Source organism: Procambarus clarkii, chromosome 6, assembly GCF_040958095.1.
Source record: "Procambarus clarkii isolate CNS0578487 chromosome 6, FALCON_Pclarkii_2.0, whole genome shotgun sequence".
In the NCBI taxonomy this organism is placed as follows: Eukaryota; Metazoa; Arthropoda; class Malacostraca; order Decapoda; family Cambaridae; genus Procambarus; species Procambarus clarkii.
Window position 1 is genome coordinate 36,955,336 of NC_091155.1, and position 26,724 is coordinate 36,982,059.

Below are 26,724 nucleotides of genomic sequence, written 5' to 3' on the forward strand. Positions count from 1 at the left end.
GACAACCACTCAAGTGGCCAGCGAGCGTGGGGCCCCACATGTCTCACCCCACGCCTGCGGCCTAGGCGTTCGCGCGCAAAGTTGTCTGGCTCCATGCCATACAATGAGATGATGCTATCAGCTCTAGCACTGTCCACAGACATGCCACCCCGGCCAGGGTAACATTTATGGACTGCTGATGACTGGGGCTCTCACATGAGCCCAAACACTAGATGTTTCGGTTGTTGGTACAAAACTTAAGTCCGCCCACTTAACAAGTGCACTTAACAAGTGTACTGGCTCCCACAGGCATAAGAGCACTATTGTAAGTGAGCTGGTGAACCACCTCCTCACATTGGGGTGTGTCCAGATTTTCCTCAGGCATGCTTCTCCTGCCACCAAGTTGGACCCATTGTCTGAAATCATTAACTTGGGACAAGATCTACGTGAAGCAAACCTGCGGAAAGCCTGTAAGAATGCTTCGGCACTCATATCGGGAGTCACTTCTAGATGGACTGCCCTTGTTGTGGCACAAGTAAAAAGACAGATATAGGCCTTTACTGGTTTCTTGTCTTTAGTGCCTGTCAGTGTTAGTGCTCCTGTGAAATCTACTCCTGTTGTCTCAAAAGGATGAATATGTACGACTCGTTCCTTCGGAAGTGGAGGAGGGCCAGGATATGGACACACTCTGGCATCGTATCTCCGGCATACAACACAGGATTTGATTATGGATTTTACTGTCTGTCTACCTTGGGGTAGCCAGTAGTGTTGTCTTAATTCTGTGAGAGTATCTAATACCCCACCATGCAGAGTGCAGTATTTGTGTATATGTAACACAATTAGTTTGCTTACTATGTGGTGACGAGGGAGCAATATTGGATTTTTTGCTTCCAGATCTATGTCAGCATGTTGTAAGCGTCCTCCGCATCTTATCAAGTTATAATTGTCAGTGTCTAACCAGAGACCCAGATCATGTTGTAGCTTCTTAGGAACATTGTCAATTTCTGTCCCGAATGTGTCGGTCAGAGCTCTTTTAACCCAGTACCTTAAGGCACTAGGGAATTTATGCTTGATTCCTATTTTCTTTAGAAAATCAAACACTACTTGGGTGACACCTACAAGTTTGTTCAGTTCAGAGTACCGAGCAGGATCAATTACCAAAGTCTGAGGTAGTTCCGGGTTCTCAGTGGGAACAGTGACATTGGTCACAATGACTTGTGGCTTTTGTTCAGGCCACTGGTCGCTGATTAGCCACTGAGGTCCGTTGAACCACATCTCTGCCTTTGTTAATTGCCGTAAAGTCAGGCCTCGGGAGAGATAGTCAGCTGGATTCTCTTTAGTAGGTACATATCTTAGTTTATACCCTGCTGACAACTCTCGTATTTCCTTAACGCGGTTACTCACGTAAGGATTCTTACTGTTATTGTTTTTAACCCACTGTAGCACTGCCTCATTATCTGACCATACTACTGTTTCTGTAAAGTGGATGTGGCTTAAGGCCTTGATCAGATAATGAGCCAATCTTACACCTAGCAGTAAGGCTGTTAATTCCAGTTGTGGCAGTGATCTCTTCTTTAAAGGTGCCACTCTGGCCTTTGATGTGAGCAAATTGGCTTGCCCATTTGAGACCAGGTAAGCTACTGTACCATAAGCCTTTCCTGAGGCATCACAAAATACATGCAGCTTAATTGGTTCTTTTTCATTTACTGTTGTGTTCCTAGGGAACTTGACAGACTCTAGGATGCTTAAATCTTTCACTAACCCTTGCCATTTTTCTTGTAGGGCAGGTGTTAGAAGATCATCCCAGCCTATCTTTTGTTGCCAACATTCCTGTATTATCATCTTCCCATTAATTAGTATTGGACTTAATAAGCCTAATGGGTCGAAGGGTTTGCTGACTTGTGATAGCAATTTTCTCATTGTTAAGTTAGTGGTATCTGTTTCCACTGACTTGATTGTCAACTGATCGGTTGTCGTGTTCCATTGGACACCTAGTACCTTTGTCATCTCGGGTACTTGGTAGTCGGGAAATTCAGTTGTGATCAGTTGTTTTAATTTGTCATTGTTAGAGACCCAAGACTGGAGAGGCATATTGGCTCCCATTAATTCTCGATTGGCCTCATGGTATATGTCCAACAGCTTACTTTCACTGTTGGCTGTTCCTTGAAAGTTATCCACATACAGGTTTTCGCTGATTTCTGTCTTGTTCGGACTATTGGACTTCTTCAAGTGCGTATCCAAGGTAGCTTGAAGCAGAAATGGTGAGCTCGTGGCTCCGAACAAAACAGACGCAAACCTATAAGTGATTATTTCACTATTTGGATCATTAGGATCCTTAATCCATAGGAACTTTGTGTAGTTCCGGTCTTCTTCTTGAAGACCTACCCTAAGGAATGCCTTGCTAATGTCGGCCGTATATGCATAAGTCCCTATACGAAACTTTAACAGCACGTCAAAAAGCCTTTGTGTTAGGCTTGGGCCTGTTTGAAGGCAATCATTTAATGAAACACTATTCTGCCCCATCTTAGCACTGCAATTAAATACTATCCGTAGTGGGGTAGTCGCAGAATCCTTCTGAACATGGTGGTGTGGCAGATAATGTCCTTCCTTTGGGTTATCATTTGTTACAACTTCGATAAATTTGTCATCGAGCTGCTTCTGTATTATTTCATGGTACAATTTCAAGTTCTCAGGTTGTCTTTGTAAACGTAACACCTGTGATCTTAATTGATTTTGTGCCATGAAGTAATTGATGGGTAGCTGAGGGTGATTCAGCTTCCATGGTAACCTGACCCAGTACTGATTATCTCTGTAGATAACTGAGTCTAGGTATTGTTTATAAGTCCAGTCATCATCTGGACTAGGCTGTTCAGGGACAATGCCGAGAGTTGCCAGGTCCCATAACTTATATACTGGGGGATCAAGCTCATCCTCGGAAATGTCTCTGAGTTGCAGTGGAGACTGTTCTCCTAGTCATGCAACCATTACTGTGTTGGCATGTTGGTGATCCACAGGTGCGGGTTGTTTTAGCCGTAATACTGGGCCTGTTAGTAAATAGCCACCTGCAGATGGTAACACGTTCATACCGTGGTAATCTTCCTTTCCTATGATAAACTTATGGTAGACATCTGATCCCATAAGGATTCCAATATCGGAAAGGTTGTCCGATGTAATGTTATCAGCCAAAGGCATTCCCTTTTCTTCTAGGAATTTGGCTGTTGTTCCTAGACCTTCTATATACAGGTCTGTTGGAAATCTATCTACTACTAGTGCTGGTACTTTTCGTACATAACCACCTAGTCGTACTGTGGGTCGTACTACCCCGTAAGTTCGGGCTCCTGAGTTAGTCAGGAATCCTTTTATGTTTATCCGTGTCTCCTCTACAGGTGTAAGTTTCAGTTTATCTACCAACTCCTTGGATATAAAGGTCAGTTGGGACCCCTGATCAAATAATCCACGTACGGTGGCTTTATTCTTTCCATTTCTAATGATCAATCGTGCAGTAGGTAGAGCTGATTGATGGTTAGACCTGGTTGTGAAGACACTTATGTCAGGTAACACAGTACAAAGTTTTACTGATGCTGTAGCTCCTTCCTCCTCCTGTGGTTTGGGAGACTTTATACTTGTGTCCCCACAAAGTGCAGTATGGTGTTGACCCTTATGGCACTTAGTGCAGATGCGCATTACTGTTGTGCAATTGTCGGGATGATGTTCCCTTATACACTTGCTACATCTATATAACTCCTTGAGTCGTTTTATGCGTGTTGCACGATCAGGGTAGCGTCTGCAATTGTACATGGAATGTGATTGCTCACAAAACACACATGGTTTCCAGACATTAACAGTATCTTGAGGAGTCACCGTCTTGGGTGATGCGTTGACTGTAGGTTTGGAAGGACCAACTGCATATGTTCCTACACTGCCCTGATTCCACTTTGTGGAGGGGGAAGATGTTTTAGCTTTGTTTGGAGCACTGTTTGTACTCTGTTGTTTACTATTAGTAGCAGATGTGGGTTTAGATGTTTTTTCTTCTGGATTAACTCTTTCTCGTTCTATGATGGTTTGTAAACCCTTTGTAATCTCATTTACAGTCAAGGATGACTTACCTACTAATACAAACAACTTATCCAGTATGTCCCTGGGTAATTTCCGTGTCATGTGGACTTGTATTATCCAGTCTGACTCATCCAGGTTCACTTTATTTTTAAGTGCCTTGAGTATGGACTCAAGCTCCAATCTGAAGGTTTGGAGTGAGACTGCAGTATTATTTGGAGGTTTAATGTCTAACAGTCTCTGTGTTAGAATTCTGATAGTCCTTTCAGGTTTAGCGTAATTATCTTTCAGGAGTTGCACTGCATTGTCATAATCATCATCTGTGTGATTTAGATTACAGACTACCTGATACGCTTCATCCTTCAAGACACTCTGTAAGTATGTAAACTTTGTTGTTTTTGGCACATTAGCATTAGAATCCACAGAATCGACAAATTTGCTCCAGAAACCGTCCCAACTCTCGTCTTCTCTTCCAGAAAAAGTTGGTAAACTAAGTGATGGCAATTTGACTTCTGGTGCTGTCTGTTTCTGGGAAGTTGTGGTTACAATATTTATATTAGCTTTATGGGCATGTATGATATCATCAAAGTATTGCAACTGTGTAAACATTGTATCTTCATAATCGGAATGTTCTCGTATAACATCTTGTAATGTTTCTCCACCAACACTGGTATTCTGAAGTAAAACTTGATAGTCTTTCATTTGTTGCAACACACGGTCATATTTGTTCCGTGCAAGCCTAAGATAATTTTCCAATGCTACATAGTTAACTGGAGTTTGTTTACTTATGTCATCACATGTGCTAATCTGCCGTGATAAATGATCCCTCAATCCTGTGAGGGTTATTTGGACATTTTTGACAGTAGACATTTTGGAAGTACTTGTTAGTCGTATAGACTATATTTAAATATAAACTGTAAAATCATACACACTATAATTTGAGTGGTAGACCTGTATCAATGCTGGTATCCGCAAGTTAGCCCATCATTATCACTCTTGGTTGGTACAGAGACACAGGTTAACACTCAAAGGTGAAATGATTATAGTTAAATTGTACTAATGTTATATTGATATCATATTGACAACACAACTCGGGTTGTCTTAAATACTGCATACAAATATGTACTTGCTAGGTTGTAATATGTGTTCAACTCTAGACAAGTGTAAAATTCTTACCCTTACACCAGGTTAGGACAATAAATTAGACTAGGTTGCTGTACAACACCAGCCTAAAATGTTCTACCCTTGTGCAAGAATTAGTAGTAAATGATGTGGCATGCAGTAAATGTTACAGTAATGGCAATAATAATGCAATAATACAAAAAAACATATATAAGTAACTTATAAGTAAAGTAGCCTCTTATCAACCTCTTGTTATGAAATGAAAAAACACAATTGTTCCTTTGATACTGTCAGAACAATAATAGTGCTTGTTGTAAGTTCTGTTTGCTATGAGATTGAAAAGTTAGGCTAGAAAATATGCAAAAAATATAGCAGTGTCTTCCTGCTATAATGTGTGGGTAATATTGCACTATCACTATATGTATGTATAATATCTAGTTCAAAGAACTAAATATAATCCGGTTCCGTAGGACCAAACAATGTGGGGAAAAATCCAGGCAGCTAATCTCTCTTTTCAAATTGATTTAATAAAATAAAGTTATGTCTTATTTATTTTCTTAGTAAGTAAGTATTAATTAAGTGGACTGTATGTACTGGTAAACTGCCTGAAATCTTCTTACACACTATTGGAGGGACAATTGGTAGCTTAAACCACTATGTTATGGTCCCTTCTTAAACTACCAATTGTTTACCTTTAAAACTATTATTTCAGTTATTTCATTATAAGTAATTAATTATAACTACTGCTACTGCTATAATGTCTTAGCTGTGCCAGTAGAATGGGCCTAGTAAGGCGTGTAGGTGTAGCCTCAAGATGGGTGTGGCCCTGCCTCTTTGTGCCACGTAATGGCGGCTGGAGGGAAGGACAAGGCTTGGCAAACAAGTAGTTAATTATGTGTATGAACCAACTGTCTGCACAGATTCTTGAAGCTCCTCTCACAATTTACCTGTATGGGATGCAAGGAATTAATCAAAGTTCCCTAAACATATCAATTACAGGTATGACATGAACTGTGAGGGTGGTAATGGGGTACACGTACGGTGTTTTTGGGGATGTCCTACGACATAACCATCTACATATTTATATTAAACAGTGCACTTGAATAATAAACAATACTTGGTAGACGGATACAGATGTCGTTGTGATGTTGTTAGGCTGTGTGGCTGGTGTTGACACGTAAATGGGGTGTCTAGCTGTTACACCAGTTAAGACAGCGTGGTAAGCTCATCCCATGTTTTGTTGATGTTGTATGTATGGACGCCTTCCTCTCCGGGGTGACGCTCTTATGCTCTGGTTCTCCACTCAAAGTAATTTTACATTAACAAGGGAACCTAGCTACTATTTGATGTAAATAATTATATTCATTCTTAGTGATTACTTTTTTGTTAACTTTAGATACTAAACTAATCTATTAACAATATTTCATAATGTAAATATACGATGACTTTGATGACGTCACGGTGTCTCCCATTTTCCATCCTGAAGGGAGTATAGACTAGGGGAGACTGTGTTATTTGTGTGTGGTTGTGTGTGTGTGTCGGTTTCCCGACAATCATAAGAAGGAAAGTGAAAAGCCATGCAACCTCCGAAGAGACAACTAACACAACACCTATACCCCCTATTAGACTATTTTACAGGAACTTCTTTTCCACAGCTCATAAAACAGAGGAAAGGGTCCTGAAAGATATTGTTAATAGAAACGTTATCCCTACAGACAAAAATCAGAGGATACAACTGACGATTTACTATAAAACCAGAAAAACGGCCAGCCTACTCATGAGAAACTCTCCAGACACGAAACAGAACGCTTTAAAAGAGACTAACGTCGTCTATGCCTTCAAATGCCCACTTGGGGACTGTAAGCTCCAAAAAACCCAGTATATAGGCAAGACAACAACATCTCTTTCTAGGCGTTTAACGATGCATAAACAACAGGGCTCCATTAAGGAACATATAATCTCTTCCCATAACCAAACCATCGCCAGAGAAATCCTAGTAAACAACACAGAAATCATCGATAGGTACAGCGATAGCAGGCGGCTTGACGTTTGCGAGGCACTACACATCAAGAAGTCAACACCAGCAATCAACAGCCAATTATTGCACAACTATATTCTACCCACCTCAAGACTCCGCTCCAATATAGAAGCATCAAGAAATATGGACCAATAGGCTTTCTACAAACACTTCTATTCAATATCCATTGTTTCGTGTTCTGTCTTGTGTTGATACTTTTAATACCCTATTAATATCCTCTAATGCCACATCATCCTTCCCACCTCACTCAAATGTAATGCCACATCACCCTTCCCACCTCACTCAAATGTAGATATAAAATCAGGGAAACGCAAGTTCTAATCAGTTGTGTATTTGTGAAGTCTTTGAAAATGTAATAAGTTTTACGAAACGCGCCCGTGTCGCGTCAGACTAGAAATAAAAATGAATTTTGGAGAAGTGATTTTTGATTTACCTCCAACAGTGAAGCGTAATGTACGAAAGATTGAGAAAATTCGTGTTAGAATTATTAATCTTACTTTTTCGGTCATATTTAATAAAATATGTCTACAGGAAAGACTGCTACCAAAATATACTAATATATATATATATATATATATATATATATATATATATATATATATATATATATATATATATATATATATATATATATGTATATATGTATATATATATATATATATATGTATATATGTATATATGTATATATGTATATATATATATGTATATATGTATATATGTATATATGTATATATGTATATATATATATGTATATATGTATATATGTATATATGTATATATGTATATATGTATATATGTATATATATATATGTATATTAGTATATTTTGGTAGCAGTCTTTCCTGTAGACATATATTATTAAATATGACCGAAAAAGTAAGATTAATAATTCTAACACGAATTTTCTCAATCTTTCGTACATTATGCTTCACTGTTGGAGGTAAATCAAAAATCACTTCTCCAAAATTCATTTTTATTCCTAGTCTGACGCGACACGGGCGCGTTTCGTAAAACTTATTACATTTTCAAAGACTTCACAAATACACAACTGATTAGAACTTGCGTTTCCCTGATTTTATATCTACATTTGAGTGAGGTGGGAAGGGTGATGTGGCATTACATTTGAGTGAGGTGGGAAGGATGATGTGGCATTAACACAAGACAGAACACTAGAGGATATTAATAGGGTATTAAAAGTATCAACACAAGACAGAACAGAAACAATGGGTATTGAATAGAAGTGTTTGTAGAAAGCCTATTGGTCCATATTTCTTGATGCTTCTATATTGGAGCGGAGTCTTGAGGTGGGTAGAATATAGTTGTGCAATAATTGGCTGTTGATTGCTGGTGTTGACTTCTTGATGTGTAGTGCCTCGCAAACGTCAAGCCGCCTGCTATCGCTGTATCTATCGATGATTTCTGTGTTGTTTACTAGGATTTCTCTGGCGATGGTTTGGTTATGGGAAGAGATTATATGTTCCTTAATGGAGCCCTGTTGTTTATGCATCGTTAAACGCCTAGAAAGAGATGTTGTTGTCTTGCCTATATACTGGGTTTTTTGGAGCTTACAGTCCCCAAGTGGGCATTTGAAGGCATAGACGACGTTAGTCTCTTTTAAAGCGTTCTGTTTCGTGTCTGGAGAGTTTCTCATGAGTAGGCTGGCCGTTTTTCTGGTTTTATAGTAAATCGTCAGTTGTATCCTCTGATTTTTGTCTGTAGGGATAACGTTTCTATTAACAATATCTTTCAGGACCCTTTCCTCTGTTTTATGAGCTGTGGAAAAGAAGTTCCTGTAAAATAGTCTAATAGGGGGTATAGGTGTTGTGTTAGTTGTCTCTTCGGAGGTTGCATGGCTTTTCACTTTCCTTCTTATGATGTCTTCGATGAAACCATTGGAGAAGCCGTTATTGACTAGAACCTGCCTTACCCTACAGAGTTCTTCGTCGACTTGCTTCCATTCTGAGCTGTGGCTGAGAGCACGGTCGACGTTGTTAACGCATACGTCGACCGTGCTCTCAGCCACAGCTCAGAATGGAAGCAAGTCGACGAAGAACTCTGTAGGGTAAGGCAGGTTCTAGTCAATAACGGCTTCTCCAATGGTTTCATCGAAGACATCATAAGAAGGAAAGTGAAAAGCCATGCAACCTCCGAAGAGACAACTAACACAACACCTATACCCCCTATTAGACTATTTTACAGGAACTTCTTTTCCACAGCTCATAAAACAGAGGAAAGGGTCCTGAAAGATATTGTTAATAGAAACGTTATCCCTACAGACAAAAATCAGAGGATACAACTGACGATTTACTATAAAACCAGAAAAACGGCCAGCCTACTCATGAGAAACTCTCCAGACACGAAACAGAACGCTTTAAAAGAGACTAACGTCGTCTATGCCTTCAAATGCCCACTTGGGGACTGTAAGCTCCAAAAAACCCAGTATATAGGCAAGACAACAACATCTCTTTCTAGGCGTTTAACGATGCATAAACAACAGGGCTCCATTAAGGAACATTTAATCTCTTCCCATAACCAAACCATCGCCAGAGAAATCCTAGTAAACAACACAGAAATCATCGATAGATACAGCGATAGCAGGCGGCTTGACGTTTGCGAGGCACTACACATCAAGAAGTCAACACCAGCAATCAACAGCCAATTATTGCACAACTATATTCTACCCACCTCAAGACTCCGCTCCAATATAGAAGCATCAAGAAATATGGACCAATAGGCTTTCTACAAACACTTCTATTCAATACCCATTGTTTCTGTTCTGTCTTGTGTTGATACTTTTAATACCCTATTAATATCCTCTAGTGTTCTGTCTTGTGTTAATGCCACATCATCCTTCCCACCTCACTCAAATGTAATGCCACATCACCCTTCCCACCTCACTCAAATGTAGATATAAAATCAGGGAAACGCAAGTTCTAATCAGTTGTGTATTTGTGAAGTCTTTGAAAATGTAATAAGTTTTACGAAACGCGCCCGTGTCGCGTCAGACTAGAAATAAAAATGAATTTTGGAGAAGTGATTTTTGATTTACCTCCAACAGTGAAGCATAATGTACGAAAGATTGAGAAAATTCGTGTTAGAATTATTAATCTTACTTTTTCGGTCATATTTAATAATATATGTATATATGTATATATACATATATACATATATATATATATATATATACATATATATATATATATATATACATATATATATATATATATATATATATATATATATATATATATATATGTATATATGTATATATATATATATATATGTATATATGTATATATGTATATATGTATATATATATGTATATATGTATATATGTATATATGTATATATGTATATATGTATATGTATATATGTATATATGTATATATGTATATATGTATATATATATATATGTATATATGTATATATGTATATATACATATATACATATATATATATATATATATATATATATATATATATATATATATATATATATATATATACATATATATATATATATATATATATATATATATATATATATATATATATATATATATATATATATATATATATATATATATATGTATATATATATATATATATATATATATATATATATATATATATATATATATATATGTATATATATATATATATATATATATATATATATATGTATATATATACATATATATATATATATGTATATATATGTATATATATATATATATATATATATATATATATATATATATATATATATATATATATATATATATATATATATATATATATATATATATATGTCGTACCTAGTAGCCAGAACTCACTTCTCAGCCTACTATGCAAGGCCCGATTTGCCTAAGAAGCCAAGTTTTCATGAATTAATTGTTTTTCGACTACCTAACCTACCTAACCTAACCTAACCTAAGTTTTTCGGTTACCTAACCTAACCTAACCTATAAAGATAGGTTAGTTTAGGTTAGGTAGGGTTGGTTAGGTTCGGTCATCTATTTTCGTTAATTTTAACTCCAATAAAAAAAATTGACCTCGTACATAATGAAATGGGTAGCTTTATCATTTCATAAGAAAAAAATTAGAGAAAATTGATTAATTCAGGAAAACTTTGCCTATTAGGCAAATCAGGCCTTGCATAGTAGGCCAAAAAGCACGTTCTGGCTACTAGGTACGACATATATATATATATATATATATGCTGAGAAGTGCGTTCTGGCTACTAGGTACGACATATATATATATATATATATATATATATATATATATATATATATATATATATATATATATATATATATATATATATATATATATATATATATATATGTCGTACCTAGTAGCCAGAACGCACTTCTCAGCCTACTATGCAAGGCCCGATTTGCCTAATAAGCCAAGTTTTCATGAATTAATTGTTTTTCGACTACCTAACCTAACCTAACCTAACTTTTTCGGCTACCTAACCTAACCTATCCTATAAAGAAAGGTTAGGTTAGGTTAGGTAGGGTTGGTTAGGTTCGGTCATATATCTACGTTAATTTTAACTCCAATAAAAAAAATTGACTTCATACATAATGAAATGGGTAGCTTTATCATTTCATAAGGAAAAAATTAGAGAAAATATAATAATTCATGAAAACTTGGCTTATTAGGCAAATCGGGCCTTGCATAGTAGGCTGAGAAGTGCGTTCTGGCTACTAGGTACGACATATATATATATCAAGTGACACTTGAACGCGTTTCGTAATAACTTATTACATTTTCAAAGACTTTAGTTTACACACACACAACTATAACTAAACAGTTTAAACAGCTTCGATTTTATACGTGCATTTGGGTGAGGTGATATGTTACAACAGTTTTGGATGAGGTGAAAACAAACTTTCAACACAAGACAGAACACGAAACAATGGGTATAATATTTTGTAAGTTAAAGGGAAGAATGGAAGTAACTGCAAAGGGCCTATTGGCCCATATTTCTTGATGCTTCTATATTGGTGCGGAGTCTTGAAGTGGGTAGAATATAGTTGTGCATTAATTGGCTGTTGATTGCTGGTGTTGACTTCTTAATGTGTAGTGCCTCGCAGATATCTAGCCGCCTGCTATCGCTGTATCTATCGATGATTTCCGTGTTTTTTGTTAAGATTTCTCTGGTGATGGTTTGGTTGTGGGAAGAGATTATATGTTCCTTAATGGAGCCCTGTTGCTTATGCATCGTTAATCGCCTGGAAAGAGATGTTGTTGTCTTGCCTATATACTGAATTCTTTGAGGCTTACAGTCCCCAAGAGGGCATTTGAAGGCATAGACGACTTTGGTCTCTTTTAAAGCGTTCTGCTTTGTGTCTGGAGAGTTTCTCATGAGTAGGCTGGCCGTTTTCTTGGTTTTATAGTAGATCGTCAGTTGTACCTTCTGATTTTTGTCTGTAGGGATAACGTTTCTATTAACAATATCTTTCAGGACCCTTTCCTCCGTTTTATGAGCTGTGGAAAAGAAGTTCCTGTAAAATAGTCTAATAGGGGGTATAGGTGTTGTGTTAGTTGTCTCTTCAGAGGTTGCATGGCGTTTCACTTTCCTTCTTATGATGTCTTCAACGAAACCATTGGAGAAGCCGTTGTTGACTAGGACCTGCCTTACCCTACAGAGTTCTTCATCGACTTGCTTCCATCCTGAGCTGTGGCTGAGAGCACGGTCGACATAAGCGTTAACAACACTTCTCTTGTACCTGTCCGGGCAGTCACTGTTGGCATTCAGGCACATTCCTATGTTTGTTTCCTTAGTGTAGACTGCAGTGTGGAAAACTCCGCTCCTTTCCATGACTGTTACATCTAGAAAGGGCAGCTTCCCATCCTTCTCCATCTCGTAAGTGAAACGCAACTCAGAATTCCGCTCAAATGCCTCCTTCAGCTCCTGCAGATGTCTGACATCAGGTACCTGTGTAAAAATGTCGTCAACATACCTGCAGTATATGGCCGGTTTCAAGTTCATGTCGACTAAGACTTTTTGCTCGATGGTACCCATGTAGAAGTTTGCAAACAGGACACCTAGGGGAGAACCCATGGCGACCCCATCTACTTGCTTATACATGTGCCCATCCGGGCTCAAGAAGGGTGCCTCTTTAGTACAAGCTTGGAGTAGTTTCCTTACACTGTTTTCTGGTATGTCAAGAGGAGTACAGGCCGGATCACGGTACACTTTGTCCGCTATCATCCCGATTGTTTCATCCACATGGGTTCTCCCCTAGGTGTCCTGTTTGCGAACTTCTACGAATGAATGTCGTCCACTGGTGGGTGTAGCGTCCACTGCTGGGTGTAGCGACCACTGGTGGGTGTAGCGTCCACTGCTGGGTGTAGCGACCACTGGTGGGTGTAGCGACCACTGCTGGGTGTAGCGACCACTGCTGGGTGTAGCGACCACTGGTGGGTGTAGCGACCACAGGTGGGTGTAGCGACCACTGGTGGGTGTAGCGACCACTGGTGGGTGTAGCGACCACTGCTGGGTGTAGCGACCACTGCTGGGTGTAGCGACCACTGCTGGGTGTAGCGTCCACTGCTGGGTGTAGCGACCACTGCTGGGTGTAGCGACCACTGCTGGGTGTAGCGACCACTGCTGGGTGTAGCGTCCACTGCTGGGTATAGCGTCCACTGCTGGGTGTAGCGACCACTGGTGGGTGTAGCGTCCACTGCTGGGTGTAGCGACCACTGGTGGGTGTAGCGTCCACTGCTGGGTGTGTCGTCCACTGCTGGGTGTAGCGTCCACTGCTAGGTGTGTCGTCCACTGCTGGGTGTGTCGTCCACTGCTGGGTGTAGCGTCCACTGCTGGGTGCGTCGTCCACTGCTGGGTGTGTCGTCCACTGCTGGGTGTGTCGTCCATTGCTGGGTGTAGCGACCACTGCTTGGTGTAGCGACCACTGCTGGGTGTAGCGACCACTGCTGGGTGTAGCGTCCACTGCTGGGTGTAGCGTCCACTGCTGGGTGTAGCGACCACTGCTGGGTGTAGCGACCACTATTGGGTGTAGCGTCCACTGCTGGGTGTAGCGTCCACTGCTGGGTGTAGCGTCCACTGCTGGGTGTGTCGTCCACTGCTGGGTGTAGCGTCCACTGCTGGGTGTGTCGTCCACTGCTGGGTGTGTCGTCCACTGCTGGGTGTAGCGTCCACTGCTGGGTGTGTCGTCCACTGCTGGGTGTGTCGTCCACTGCTGGGTGTGTCGTCCATTGCTGGGTGTAGCGACCACTGCTTGGTGTAGCGACCACTGCTGGGTGTAGCGACCACTGCTGGGTGTAGCGTCCACTGCTGGGTGTGTCGTCCACTGCAGGGTGTAGCGACCACTGCTTGGTGTAGCGACCACTGCTGGGTGTAGCGACCACTGCTTGGTGTAGCGACCACTGCTGGGTGTAGCGACCACTGCTGGGTGTAGCGTCCACTGCTGGGTGTAGCGTCCACTGCTGGGTGTAGCGACCAATGGTGGGTGTAGCGACCACTGCTGGGTGTAGCGACCACTGCTGGGTGTAGCGTCCACTGCTGGGTGTAGCGACCACTGCTGGGTGTAGCGTCCTCTGCTGGGTGTGGCGTCCACTGCTGGGTGTAGCGACCACTATTGGGTGTAGCGTCCACTGCTGGGTGTAGCGACCACTGCTGGGTGTAGCGACGACTGGTGGGTGTAGTGACCACTGATGGGTGTAGCGTCCACTGGTGGGTGTAGCGTCCACTGGTGGGTGTAGCGTCCACTGGTGGGTGTAGCGACCACTGCTGGGTGTGTCGTCCACTGCTGGGTGTAGCGTCCACTGCTGGGTGTGTCGTCCACTGCTGGATGTAGCGTCCACTGCTGGGTGTAGCGTCCACTGGTGGGTGTAGCGTCCACTGCTGGGTGTAGCGTCCACTGCTGGGTGTAGCGACCACTGCTGGGTGTAGCGTCCTCTGCTGGGTGTGGCGTCCACTGGTGGGTGTAGCGACCACTGCTGGGTGTAGCGACCACTGCTGGGTGTAGCGTCCACTGCTGGGTGTAGCGTCCACTGCTGGGTGTAGCGTCCACTGCTGGGTGTAGCGACCACTGCTGGGTGTAGCGTCCACTGCTGGGTGTAGCGTCCACTGCTGGGTGTAGCGTCCACTGCTGGGTGTAGCGACCACTGGTGGGTGTAGCGACCACTGGTGGGTGTAGCGACCACTGGTGGGTGTAGCGTCCACTGCTGGGTGTAGCGACCACTGGTGGGTGTAGCGTCCACTGCTGGGTGTAGCGACCACTGCTGGGTGTAGCGCCCACTGGTGGGTGTAGCGTCCACTGCTGGGTGTAGCGTCCACTGCTGGGTGTAGCGTCCACTGCTGGGTGTAGCGACCACTGGTGGGTGTAGCGTCCACTGCTGGGTGTATCGACCACTGCTGGGTGTAGCGTCCACCGCTGGGTGTAGCGTCCACTGCTGGGTGTAGCGACCACTGCTGGGTGTAGCGACCACTGGTGGGTGTAGCGACCAATGCTGAATGTAGCGACCACTGCTGGGTGTGGCGTCCACTGCTGGGTGTAGCGACCACTGGTGGGTGTAGCGTCCACTGCTGGGTGTAGCGACCACTGGTGGGTGTAGCGTCCACTGCTGGGTGTAGCGTCCACTGCTGGGTGTAGCGTCCACTGGTGGGTGTAGCGTCCACTGGTGGGTGTAGCGTCCACTGCTAGGTGTAGCGTCCACTGCTGGGTGAAGCGTCCACTGCTGGGTGTAGCGTCCACCGGTGGGTGTAGCGTCCACTGGTGGGTGTAGCGACCACTGCTGGGTGTAGCGACCACTGCTGGGTGTAGCGTCCACTGGTGGGTGTAGCGTCCACTGGTGGGTGTAGCGATTACTGGTGGGTGTAGCGTCCACTGGTGGGTGTAGCGTCCACTTGTGGGTGTAGCGTCCACTGGTGGGTGTAGCGTCCACTGCTGGGTGTAGCGACCACTGGTGGGTGTAGCGTCCACTGCTGGGTGTAGCGTCCACTGGTGGGTGTAGCGATCACTGCTGGGTGTAGCGACCACTGGTGGGTGTAGCGTCCACTGCTGGGTGTAGCGACCACTGCTGGGTGTAGCGACCACTGCTGGGTGTAGCGTCCACTGCTGGGTGTAGCGACCACTGGTGGGTGTAGCGTCCACTGCTGGGTGTAGCGTCCACTGGTGGGTGTAGCGTCCACTGGTGGGTGTAGCGTCCACTGCTGGGTGTAGCGTCCACTGCTGGGTGTAGCGACCACTGCTGGGTGTAGCGACCACTGCTGGGTGTAGCGTCCACTGCAGGGTGTAGCGTCCACTGCTGGGTGTAGCGTCCACTGCTGGGTGTAGCGTCCACTGGTGGGTGTAGCGTCCACTGCTGAGTGTAGCGTCCACTGGTGGGTGTAGCGTCCACTGGTGGGTGTAGCGTCCACTGGTGGGTGTAGCGTCCACTGGTGGGTGTAGCGTCCACTGCTGGGTGTAGTGACCACTGGTGGATGTAGCGTCCACTGCTGGGTGTAGCGTCCACTGCTGGGTGTAGCGACCACTGGTGGGTGTAGCGTCCACTGCTGGGTGTAGCGTCCACTGCTGGGTGTAGCGTCCACTGGTGGGTGTAGCGTCCACTGGTGGGTGTAGCGTCCACTGGTCGGTGTAGCGACCACTGCTGGGTGTAGCGACCACTGGTGGGTGTAGCGTGCACTGGTGGGTGTAGCGACCACTGCTGGGTGTAGCGACCACTGCTGGGTGTAGCGACCAATGGTGGGTGTAGCGTCCACTGCTGGGTGTAGCGTCCACTGCTGGGTGTAGCGACCACTGCTGGGTGTAGCGTCCACTGTTGCGTGTAGCGTCCACTGCTGGGTGTAGCGTCCACTGCTGGGTGTAGCGTCCACTGCTGCGTGTAGCGTCCACTGCTGGGTGTAGCGTCCACTGCTGCGTGTAGCGTCCACTGCTGGGTGTAGCGACCACTGCTGGGTGTAGCGTCCACTGCTGGGTGTAGCGTCCACTGCTGGGTGTAGCGACCACTGCTGGGTGTAGCGACCACTGCTGGGTGTAGCGACCACTGCTGGGTGTAGCGACCACTGCTGGGTGTAGCGACCACTGGTGGGTGTAGCGTCCACTGGTGGGTGTAGCGACCACTGGTGGGTGTAGCGACCACTGGTGGGTGTAGCCTCATCCACAAAAATAGCCGGGCAAGAAATATTCGTTGTGAATCAACATTGCAAATATTGCAAGTTGCGATGTTTGTTGGTGGATATAATTACATGGTTGGGCAGTTAGCGTCGTGTAGAGGACGGCCGGAGCTGTTGACGGAGCCACAGGAGCCTCTTGAGTCTTACAGAGGCAACAGTTAGCGTCGTGTAGAGGACGGCGGGAGCTGTTGACGGAGCCACAGGAGCCTCTTGAGTCTTACAGAGGCAACAGTTAGCGTCGTGTAGAGGACGGCCGGAGCTGTTGACGGAGCCACAGGAGCCTCTTGAGTCTTGTTGTTCCTCTGTTGCCTCAGAGGCAACAGAGGAACATTTGTTGATCTGTTGTTTACATTAATTCTGACTCCTGAAGTGATATGCTGCCTGACGCTTGGTGTATGGAGTCAGCTACTGGTGTATGGAGTCAGCTACTGGTGTATGGAGTCAGCTACTGGTGTATGGAGTCAGCTACTGGTGTATGGAGTCAGCTACTGGTGTATGGAGTCAGCTACTGGTGTATGGAGTCAGCTCCTGGTGTATGGAGTCAGCTACTGGTGTATGGAGTCAGCTCCTGGTGTATGGAGTCAGCTACTGGTGTATGGAGTCAGCTACTGGTGTATGGAGTCAGCTACTGGTGTATGGAGTCAGCTACTGGTGTATGGAGTCAGCTACTGGTGTATGGAGTCAGCTACTGGTGTATGGAGTCAGCTCCTGGTGTGTGGAGTCAGCTACTGGTGTATGGAGTCAGCTACTGGTGTATGGAGTCAGCTACTGGTGTATGGAGTCAGCTACTTGTGTATGGAGTCAGCTCCTGGTGTGTGGAGTCAGCTACTGGTGTATGGAGTCAGCTCCTGGTGTGTGGAGTCAGCTACTGGTGTATGGAGTCAGCTACTGGTGTATGGAGTCAGCTACTGGTGTATGGAGTCAGCTACTGGTGTATGGAGTCAGCTCCTGGTGTGTGGAGTCAGCTACTGGTGTGTGGAGTCAGCTACTGGTGTATGGAGTCAGCTACTGGTGTATGGAGTCAGCTACTGGTGTATGGAGTCAGCTACTGGTGTATGGAGTCAGCTACTGGTGTATGGAGTCAGCTACTGGTGTATGGAGTCAGCTACTGGTGTATGGAGTCAGCTACTGGTGTATGGAGTCAGCTACTGGTGTATGGAGTCAGCTACTGGTGTATGGAGTCAGCTACTGGTGTGTGGAGTCAGCTACTGGTGTGTGGAGTCAGCTACTGGTGTATGGAGTCAGCTACTGGTGTATGGAGTCAGCTACTGGTGTAAGGAGTCAGCTACTGGTGTATGGAGTCAGCTACTGGTGTATGGAGTCAGCTACTGGTGTATGGAGTCAGCTACTGGTGTATGGAGTCAGCTCCTGGTGTATGGAGTCAGCTACTGGTGTATGGAGTCAACTACTGGTGTATGGAGTCAGCTACTGGTGTATGGAGTCAACTACTGGTGTATGGAGTCAGCTACTGGTGTATGGAGTCAGCTACTGGTGTATGGAGTCAGCTCCTGGTGTGTGGAGTCAGCTACTGGTGTATGGAGTCAGCTACTGGTGTATGGAGTCAGCTCCTGGTGTGTGGAGTCAGCTACTGGTGTATGGAGTCAGCTCCTGGTGTGTGGAGTCAGCTACTGGTGTATGGAGTCAGCTACTGGTGTATGGAGTCAGCTGCTGGTGTATGGAGTCAGCTACTGGTGTATGGAGTCAGCTACTGGTGTGTGGAGTCAGCTACTGGTGTATGGAGTCAGCTACTGGTGTATGGAGTCAGCTCCTGGTGTATGGAGTCAGCTACTGGTGTATGGAGTCAGCTACTGGTGTAAGGAGTCAGCTACTGGTGTAAGGAGTCAGCTACTGGTGTATGGAGTCAGCTACTGGTGTATGGAGTCAGCTACTGGTGTATGGAGTCAGCTCCTGGTGTGTGGAGTCAGCTACTGGTGTATGGAGTCAGCTACTGGTGTATGGAGTCAGCTACTGGTGTGTGGAGTCAGCTACTGGTGTATGGAGTCAGCTACTGGTGTATGGAGTCAGCTACTGGTGTAAGGAGTCAGCTACTGGTGTAAGGAGTCAGCTACTGGTGTATGGAGTCAGCTACTGGTGTGTGGAGTCAGCTACTGGTGTATGGAGTCAGCTACTGGTGTATGGAGTCAGCTACTGGTGTGTGGAGTCAGCTACTGGTGTATGGAGTCAGCTACATGTGTATGGAGTCAGCTACTGGTGTATGGAGTCAGCTACTGGTGTAAGGAGTCAGCTACTGGTGTATGGAGTCAGCTACTGGTGTATGGAGTCAGCTACTGGTGTATGGAGTCAGCTACTGGTGTATGGAGTCAGCTACTGGTGTATGGAGTCAGCTACTGGTGTATGGAGTCAGCTACTGGTGTATGGAGTCAGCTACTGGTGTAAGGAGTCAGCTACTGGTGTATGGAGTCAGCTACTGGTGTATGGAGTCAGCTACTGGTGTATGGATTCAGCTACTGGTGTATGGAGTCAGCTCCTGGTGTATGGAGTCAGCTACTGGTGTATGGAGTCAACTACTGGTGTATGGAGTCAGCTACTGGTGTATGGAGTCAACTACTGTTGTATGGAGTCAGCTACTGGTGTATGGAGTCAGCTACTGGTGTAAGGAGTCAGCTACTGGTGTAAGGAGTCAGCTACTGGTGTATGGAGTCAGCTACTGGTGTAAGGAGTCAGCTACTGGTGTAAGGAGTCAGCTACTGGTGTATGGAGTCAGCTACTGGTGTATGGAGTCAGCTACTGGTGTATGGAGTCAGCTACTGGTGTATGGAGTCAACTACTGGTGTATGGAGTCAGCTACTGGTGTATGGAGTCAGCTACTGGTGTATGGAGTCAACTACTGGTGTATGGAGTCAGCTACTGGTGTATGGAGTCAGCTACTGGTGTATGGAGTCAACTACTGGTGTATGGAGTCAGCTACTGGTGTATGGAGTCAGCTACTGGTGTGTGGAGTCAGCTACTGGTGTATGGAGTCAGCTACTGGTGTATGGAGTCAGCTCCTGGTGTGTGGAGTCAGCTACTGGTGTATGGAGTCAGCTCCTGGTGTGTGGAGTCAGCTACTGGTGTATGGAGTCAGCTACTGGTGTATGGAGTCAGCTACTGGTGTATGGAGTCAGCTACTGGTGTATGGAGTCAGCTACTGGTGTATGGAGTCAGCTACTGGTGTGTGGAGTCAGCTACTGGTGTATGGAGTCAGCTACTGGTGAATGGAGTCAGCTACTGGTGTATGGAGTCAGCTCCTGGTGTATGGAGTCAGCTACTGGTGTATGGAGTCAGCTACTGGTGTAAGGAGTCAGCTACTGGTGTAAGGAGTCAGCTACTGGTGTATGGAGTCAGCTACTGGTGTATGGAGTCAGCTACTGGTGTATGGAGTCAGCTCCTGGTGTGTGGAGTCAGCTACTGGTGTATGGAGTCAGCTACTGGTGTATGGAGTCAGCTACTGGTGTGTGGAGTCAGCTACTGGTGTATGGAGTCAGCTACTGGTGTATGGAGTCAGCTACTGGTGTAAGGAGTCAGCTACTGGTGTAAGGAGTCAGCTACTGGTGTATGGAGTCAGCTACTGGTGTGTGGAGTCAGCTACTGGTGTATGGAGTCAGCTACTGGTGTATGGAGTCAGCTACTGGTGTGTGGAGTCAGCTACTGGTGTATGGAGTCAGCTACATGTGTATGGAGTCAGCTACTGGTGTATGGAGTCAGCTACTGGTGTAAGGAGTCAGCTACTGGTGTATGGAGTCAGCTACTGGTGTATGGAGTCAGCTACTGGTGTATGGAGTCAGCTACTGGTGTATGGAGTCAGCTACTGGTGTATGGAGTCAGCTACTGGTGTATGGAGTCAGCTACTGGTGTATGGAGTCAGCTACTGGTGTAAGGAGTCAGCTACTGGTGTATGGAGTCAGCTACTGGTGTATGGAGTCAGCTACTGGTGTATGGATTCAGCTACTGGTGTATGGAGTCAGCTCCTGGTGTATGGAGTCAGCTACTGGTGTATGGAGTCAACTACTGGTGTATGGAGTCAGCTACTGGTGTATGGAGTCAACTACTGGTGTATGGAGTCAGCTACTGGTGTATGGAGTCAGCTACTGGTGTAAGGAGTCAGCTACTGGTGTAAGGAGTCAGCTACTGGTGTATGGAGTCAGCTACTGGTGTAAGGAGTCAGCTACTGGTGTAAGGAGTCAGCTACTGGTGTATGGAGTCAGCTACTGGTGTATGGAGTCAGCTACTGGTGTATGGAGTCAGCTACTGGTGTATGGAGTCAACTACTGGTGTATGGAGTCAGCTACTGGTGTATGGAGTCAGCTACTGGTGTATGGAGTCAACTACTGGTGTATGGAGTCAGCTACTGGTGTATGGAGTCAACTACTGGTGTATGGAGTCAGCTACTGGTGTATGGAGTCAGCTACTGGTGTATGGAGTCAGCTCCTGGTGTGTGGAGTCAGCTACTGGTGTATGGAGTCAGCTACTGGTGTATGGAGTCAGCTCCTGGTGTGTGGAGTCAGCTACTGGTGTATGGAGTCAGCTCCTGGTGTGTGGAGTCAGCTACTGGTGTATGGAGTCAGCTACTGGTGTATGGAGTCAGCTACTGGTGTATGGAGTCAGCTACTGGTGTATGGAGTCAGCTACTGGTGTATGGAGTCAGCTACTGGTGTGTGGAGTCAGCTACTGGTGTATGGAGTCAGCTACTGGTGTATGGAGTCAGCTACTGGTGTATGGAGTCAGCTCCTGGTGTATGGAGTCAACTACTGGTGTATGGAGTCAGCTACTGGTGTAAGGAGTCAGCTACTGGTGTAAGGAGTCAGCTACTGGTGTATGGAGTCAGCTACTGGTGTATGGAGTCAGCTACTGGTGTATGGAGTCAGCTCCTGGTGTGTGGAGTCAGCTACTGGTGTATGGAGTCAGCTACTGGTGTATGGAGTCAGCTACTGGTGTGTGGAGTCAGCTACTGGTGTATGGAGTCAGCTACTGGTGTATGGAGTCAGCTACTGGTGTAAGGAGTCAGCTACTGGTGTAAGGAGTCAGCTACTGGTGTATGGAGTCAGCTACTGGTGTGTGGAGTCAGCTACTGGTGTATGGAGTCAGCTACTGGTGTATGGAGTCAGCTACTGGTGTGTGGAGTCAGCTACTGGTGTATGGAGTCAGCTACATGTGTATGGAGTCAGCTACTGGTGTATGGAGTCAGCTACTGGTGTAAGGAGTCAGCTACTGGTGTATGGAGTCAGCTACTGGTGTATGGAGTCAGCTACTGGTGTATGGAGTCAGCTACTGGTGTATGGAGTCAGCTACTGGTGTATGGAGTCAGCTACTGGTGTATGGAGTCAGCTACTGGTGTATGGAGTCAGCTACTGGTGTAAGGAGTCAGCTACTGGTGTATGGAGTCAGCTACTGGTGTATGGAGTCAGCTACTGGTGTATGGATTCAGCTACTGGTGTATGGAGTCAGCTCCTGGTGTATGGAGTCAGCTACTGGTGTATGGAGTCAACTACTGGTGTATGGAGTCAGCTACTGGTGTATGGAGTCAACTACTGTTGTATGGAGTCAGCTACTGGTGTATGGAGTCAGCTACTGGTGTAAGAAGTCAGCTACTGGTGTAAGGAGTCAGCTACTGGTGTATGGAGTCAGCTACTGGTGTAAGGAGTCAGCTACTGGTGTAAGGAGTCAGCTACTGGTGTATGGAGTCAGCTACTGGTGTATGGAGTCAGCTACTGGTGTATGGAGTCAGCTACTGGTGTATGGAGTCAACTACTGGTGTATGGAGTCAGCTACTGGTGTATGGAGTCAGCTACTGGTGTATGGAGTCAACTACTGGTGTATGGAGTCAGCTACTGGTGTATGGAGTCAGCTACTGGTGTATGGAGTCAACTACTGGTGTATGGAGTCAGCTACTGGTGTATGGAGTCAGCTACTGGTGTGTGGAGTCAGCTACTGGTGTATGGAGTCAGCTACTGGTGTATGGAGTCAGCTCCTGGTGTGTGGAGTCAGCTACTGGTGTATGGAGTCAGCTCCTGGTGTGTGGAGTCAGCTACTGGTGTATGGAGTCAGCTACTGGTGTATGGAGTCAGCTACTGGTGTATGGAGTCAGCTACTGGTGTATGGAGTCAGCTACTGGTGTATGGAGTCAGCTACTGGTGTGTGGAGTCAGCTACTGGTGTATGGAGTCAGCTACTGGTGTATGGAGTCAGCTACTGGTGTATGGAGTCAGCTCCTGGTGTATGGAGTCAGCTACTGGTGTATGGAGTCAGCTACTGGTGTAAGGAGTCAGCTACTGGTGTATGGAGTCAGCTACTGGTGTATGGAGTCAGCTACTGGTGTAAGGAGTCAGCTACTGGTGTATGGAGTCAGCTACTGGTGTATGGAGTCAGCTACTGGTGTATGGATTCAGCTACTGGTGTATGGAGTCAGCTCCTGGTGTATGGAGTCAGCTACTGGTGTATGGAGTCAACTACTGGTGTATGGAGTCAGCTACTGGTGTATGGAGTCAACTACTGGTGTATGGAGTCAGCTACTGGTGTATGGAGTCAGCTACTGGTGTAAGGAGTCAGCTACTGGTGTAAGGAGTCAGCTACTGGTGTATGGAGTCAGCTACTGGTGTAAGGAGTCAGCTACTGGTGTAAGGAGTCAGCTACTGGTGTATGGAGTCAGCTACTGGTGTATGGAGTCAGCTACTGGTGTATGGAGTCAGCTACTGGTGTATGGAGTCAACTACTGGTGTATGGAGTCAGCTACTGGTGTATGGAGTCAGCTACTGGTGTATGGAGTCAACTACTGGTGTATGGAGTCAGCTACTGGTGTATGGAGTCAACTACTGGTGTATGGAGTCAGCTACTGGTGTATGGAGTCAGCTACTGGTGTATGGAGTCAGCTCCTGGTGTGTGGAGTCAGCTACTGGTGTATGGAGTCAGCTACTGGTGTATGGAGTCAGCTCCTGGTGTGTGGAGTCAGCTACTGGTGTATGGAGTCAGCTCCTGGTGTGTGGAGTCAGCTACTGGTGTATGGAGTCAGCTACTGGTGTATGGAGTCAGCTACTGGTGTATGGAGTCAGCTACTGGTGTATGGAGTCAGCTACTGGTGTATGGAGTCAGCTACTGGTGTGTGGAGTCAGCTACTGGTGTATGGAGTCAGCTACTGGTGTATGGAGTCAGCTACTGGTGTATGGAGTCAGCTCCTGGTGTATGGAGTCAACTACTGGTGTATGGAGTCAGCTACTGGTGTAAGGAGTCAGCTACTGGTGTAAGGAGTCAGCTACTGGTGTATGGAGTCAGCTACTGGTGTATGGAGTCAGCTACTGGTGTATGGAGTCAGCTCCTGGTGTGTGGAGTCAGCTACTGGTGTATGGAGTCAGCTACTGGTGTATGGAGTCAGCTACTGGTGTGTGGAGTCAGCTACTGGTGTATGGAGTCAGCTACTGGTGTATGGAGTCAGCTACTGGTGTAAGGAGTCAGCTACTGGTGTAAGGAGTCAGCTACTGGTGTATGGAGTCAGCTACTGGTGTGTGGAGTCAGCTACTGGTGTATGGAGTCAGCTACTGGTGTATGGAGTCAGCTACTGGTGTGTGGAGTCAGCTACTGGTGTATGGAGTCAGCTACATGTGTATGGAGTCAGCTACTGGTGTATGGAGTCAGCTACTGGTGTAAGGAGTCAGCTACTGGTGTATGGAGTCAGCTACTGGTGTATGGAGTCAGCTACTGGTGTATGGAGTCAGCTACTGGTGTATGGAGTCAGCTACTGGTGTATGGAGTCAGCTACTGGTGTATGGAGTCAGCTACTGGTGTATGGAGTCAGCTACTGGTGTAAGGAGTCAGCTACTGGTGTATGGAGTCAGCTACTGGTGTATGGAGTCAGCTACTGGTGTATGGATTCAGCTACTGGTGTATGGAGTCAGCTCCTGGTGTATGGAGTCAGCTACTGGTGTATGGAGTCAACTACTGGTGTATGGAGTCAGCTACTGGTGTATGGAGTCAACTACTGTTGTATGGAGTCAGCTACTGGTGTATGGAGTCAGCTACTGGTGTAAGAAGTCAGCTACTGGTGTAAGGAGTCAGCTACTGGTGTATGGAGTCAGCTACTGGTGTAAGGAGTCAGCTACTGGTGTAAGGAGTCAGCTACTGGTGTATGGAGTCAGCTACTGGTGTATGGAGTCAGCTACTGGTGTATGGAGTCAGCTACTGGTGTATGGAGTCAACTACTGGTGTATGGAGTCAGCTACTGGTGTATGGAGTCAGCTACTGGTGTATGGAGTCAACTACTGGTGTATGGAGTCAGCTACTGGTGTATGGAGTCAGCTACTGGTGTATGGAGTCAACTACTGGTGTATGGAGTCAGCTACTGGTGTATGGAGTCAGCTACTGGTGTGTGGAGTCAGCTACTGGTGTATGGAGTCAGCTACTGGTGTATGGAGTCAGCTCCTGGTGTGTGGAGTCAGCTACTGGTGTATGGAGTCAGCTCCTGGTGTGTGGAGTCAGCTACTGGTGTATGGAGTCAGCTACTGGTGTATGGAGTCAGCTACTGGTGTATGGAGTCAGCTACTGGTGTATGGAGTCAGCTACTGGTGTATGGAGTCAGCTACTGGTGTGTGGAGTCAGCTACTGGTGTATGGAGTCAGCTACTGGTGTATGGAGTCAGCTACTGGTGTATGGAGTCAGCTCCTGGTGTATGGAGTCAGCTACTGGTGTATGGAGTCAGCTACTGGTGTAAGGAGTCAGCTACTGGTGTAAGGAGTCAGCTACTGGTGTATGGAGTCAGCTACTGGTGTATGGAGTCAGCTACTGGTGTATGGAGTCAGCTCCTGGTGTGTGGAGTCAGCTACTGGTGTATGGAGTCAGCTACTGGTGTATGGAGTCAGCTACTGGTGTGTGGAGTCAGCTACTGGTGTATGGAGTCAGCTACTGGTGTATGGAGTCAGCTACTGGTGTAAGGAGTCAGCTACTGGTGTAAGGAGTCAGCTACTGGTGTATGGAGTCAGCTACTGGTGTGTGGAGTCAGCTACTGGTGTATGGAGTCAGCTACTGGTGTATGGAGTCAGCTACTGGTGTGTGGAGTCAGCTACTGGTGTATGGAGTCAGCTACATGTGTATGGAGTCAGCTACTGGTGTATGGAGTCAGCTACTGGTGTAAGGAGTCAGCTACTGGTGTATGGAGTCAGCTACTGGTGTATGGAGTCAGCTACTGGTGTATGGAGTCAGCTACTGGTGTATGGAGTCAGCTACTGGTGTATGGAGTCAGCTACTGGTGTATGGAGTCAGCTACTGGTGTATGGAGTCAGCTACTGGTGTAAGGAGTCAGCTACTGGTGTATGGAGTCAGCTACTGGTGTATGGAGTCAGCTACTGGTGTATGGATTCAGCTACTGGTGTATGGAGTCAGCTCCTGGTGTAT

General features: G+C 45.7%; 2 protein-coding genes across 2 annotated transcripts in view; one reads left to right on the forward strand and one right to left on the reverse strand.

Moving 5' to 3' along the window:
• The window catches only part of LOC123753535 (EF-hand domain-containing family member C2-like), a 42,837-nt gene that overhangs the window by 9,896 nt on the left and 6,217 nt on the right, over positions 1-26,724 (forward strand). The window lies entirely within an intron of this gene.
• LOC138354276 (uncharacterized) lies at positions 2,943-6,409 on the reverse strand. Its single transcript, XM_069308257.1, has 2 exons — positions 6,195-6,409; positions 2,943-6,101 (listed from the first exon to the last, which is right to left on the reverse strand). The coding sequence occupies exon 2, from the start codon at positions 4,900-4,902 to the stop codon at positions 2,953-2,955; it is 1,950 nt and encodes a 649-aa protein (XP_069164358.1). The 5' UTR covers positions 4,903-6,101; positions 6,195-6,409; the 3' UTR covers positions 2,943-2,952.

Bases quoted from the DNA above. Each gene is read 5' to 3' on its own strand.
- LOC138354276 (XM_069308257.1), bottom strand. From the start codon at position 4,902: ATGTCTACTGTCAAAAATGTCCAAATAACCCTCACAGGATTGAGGGAT.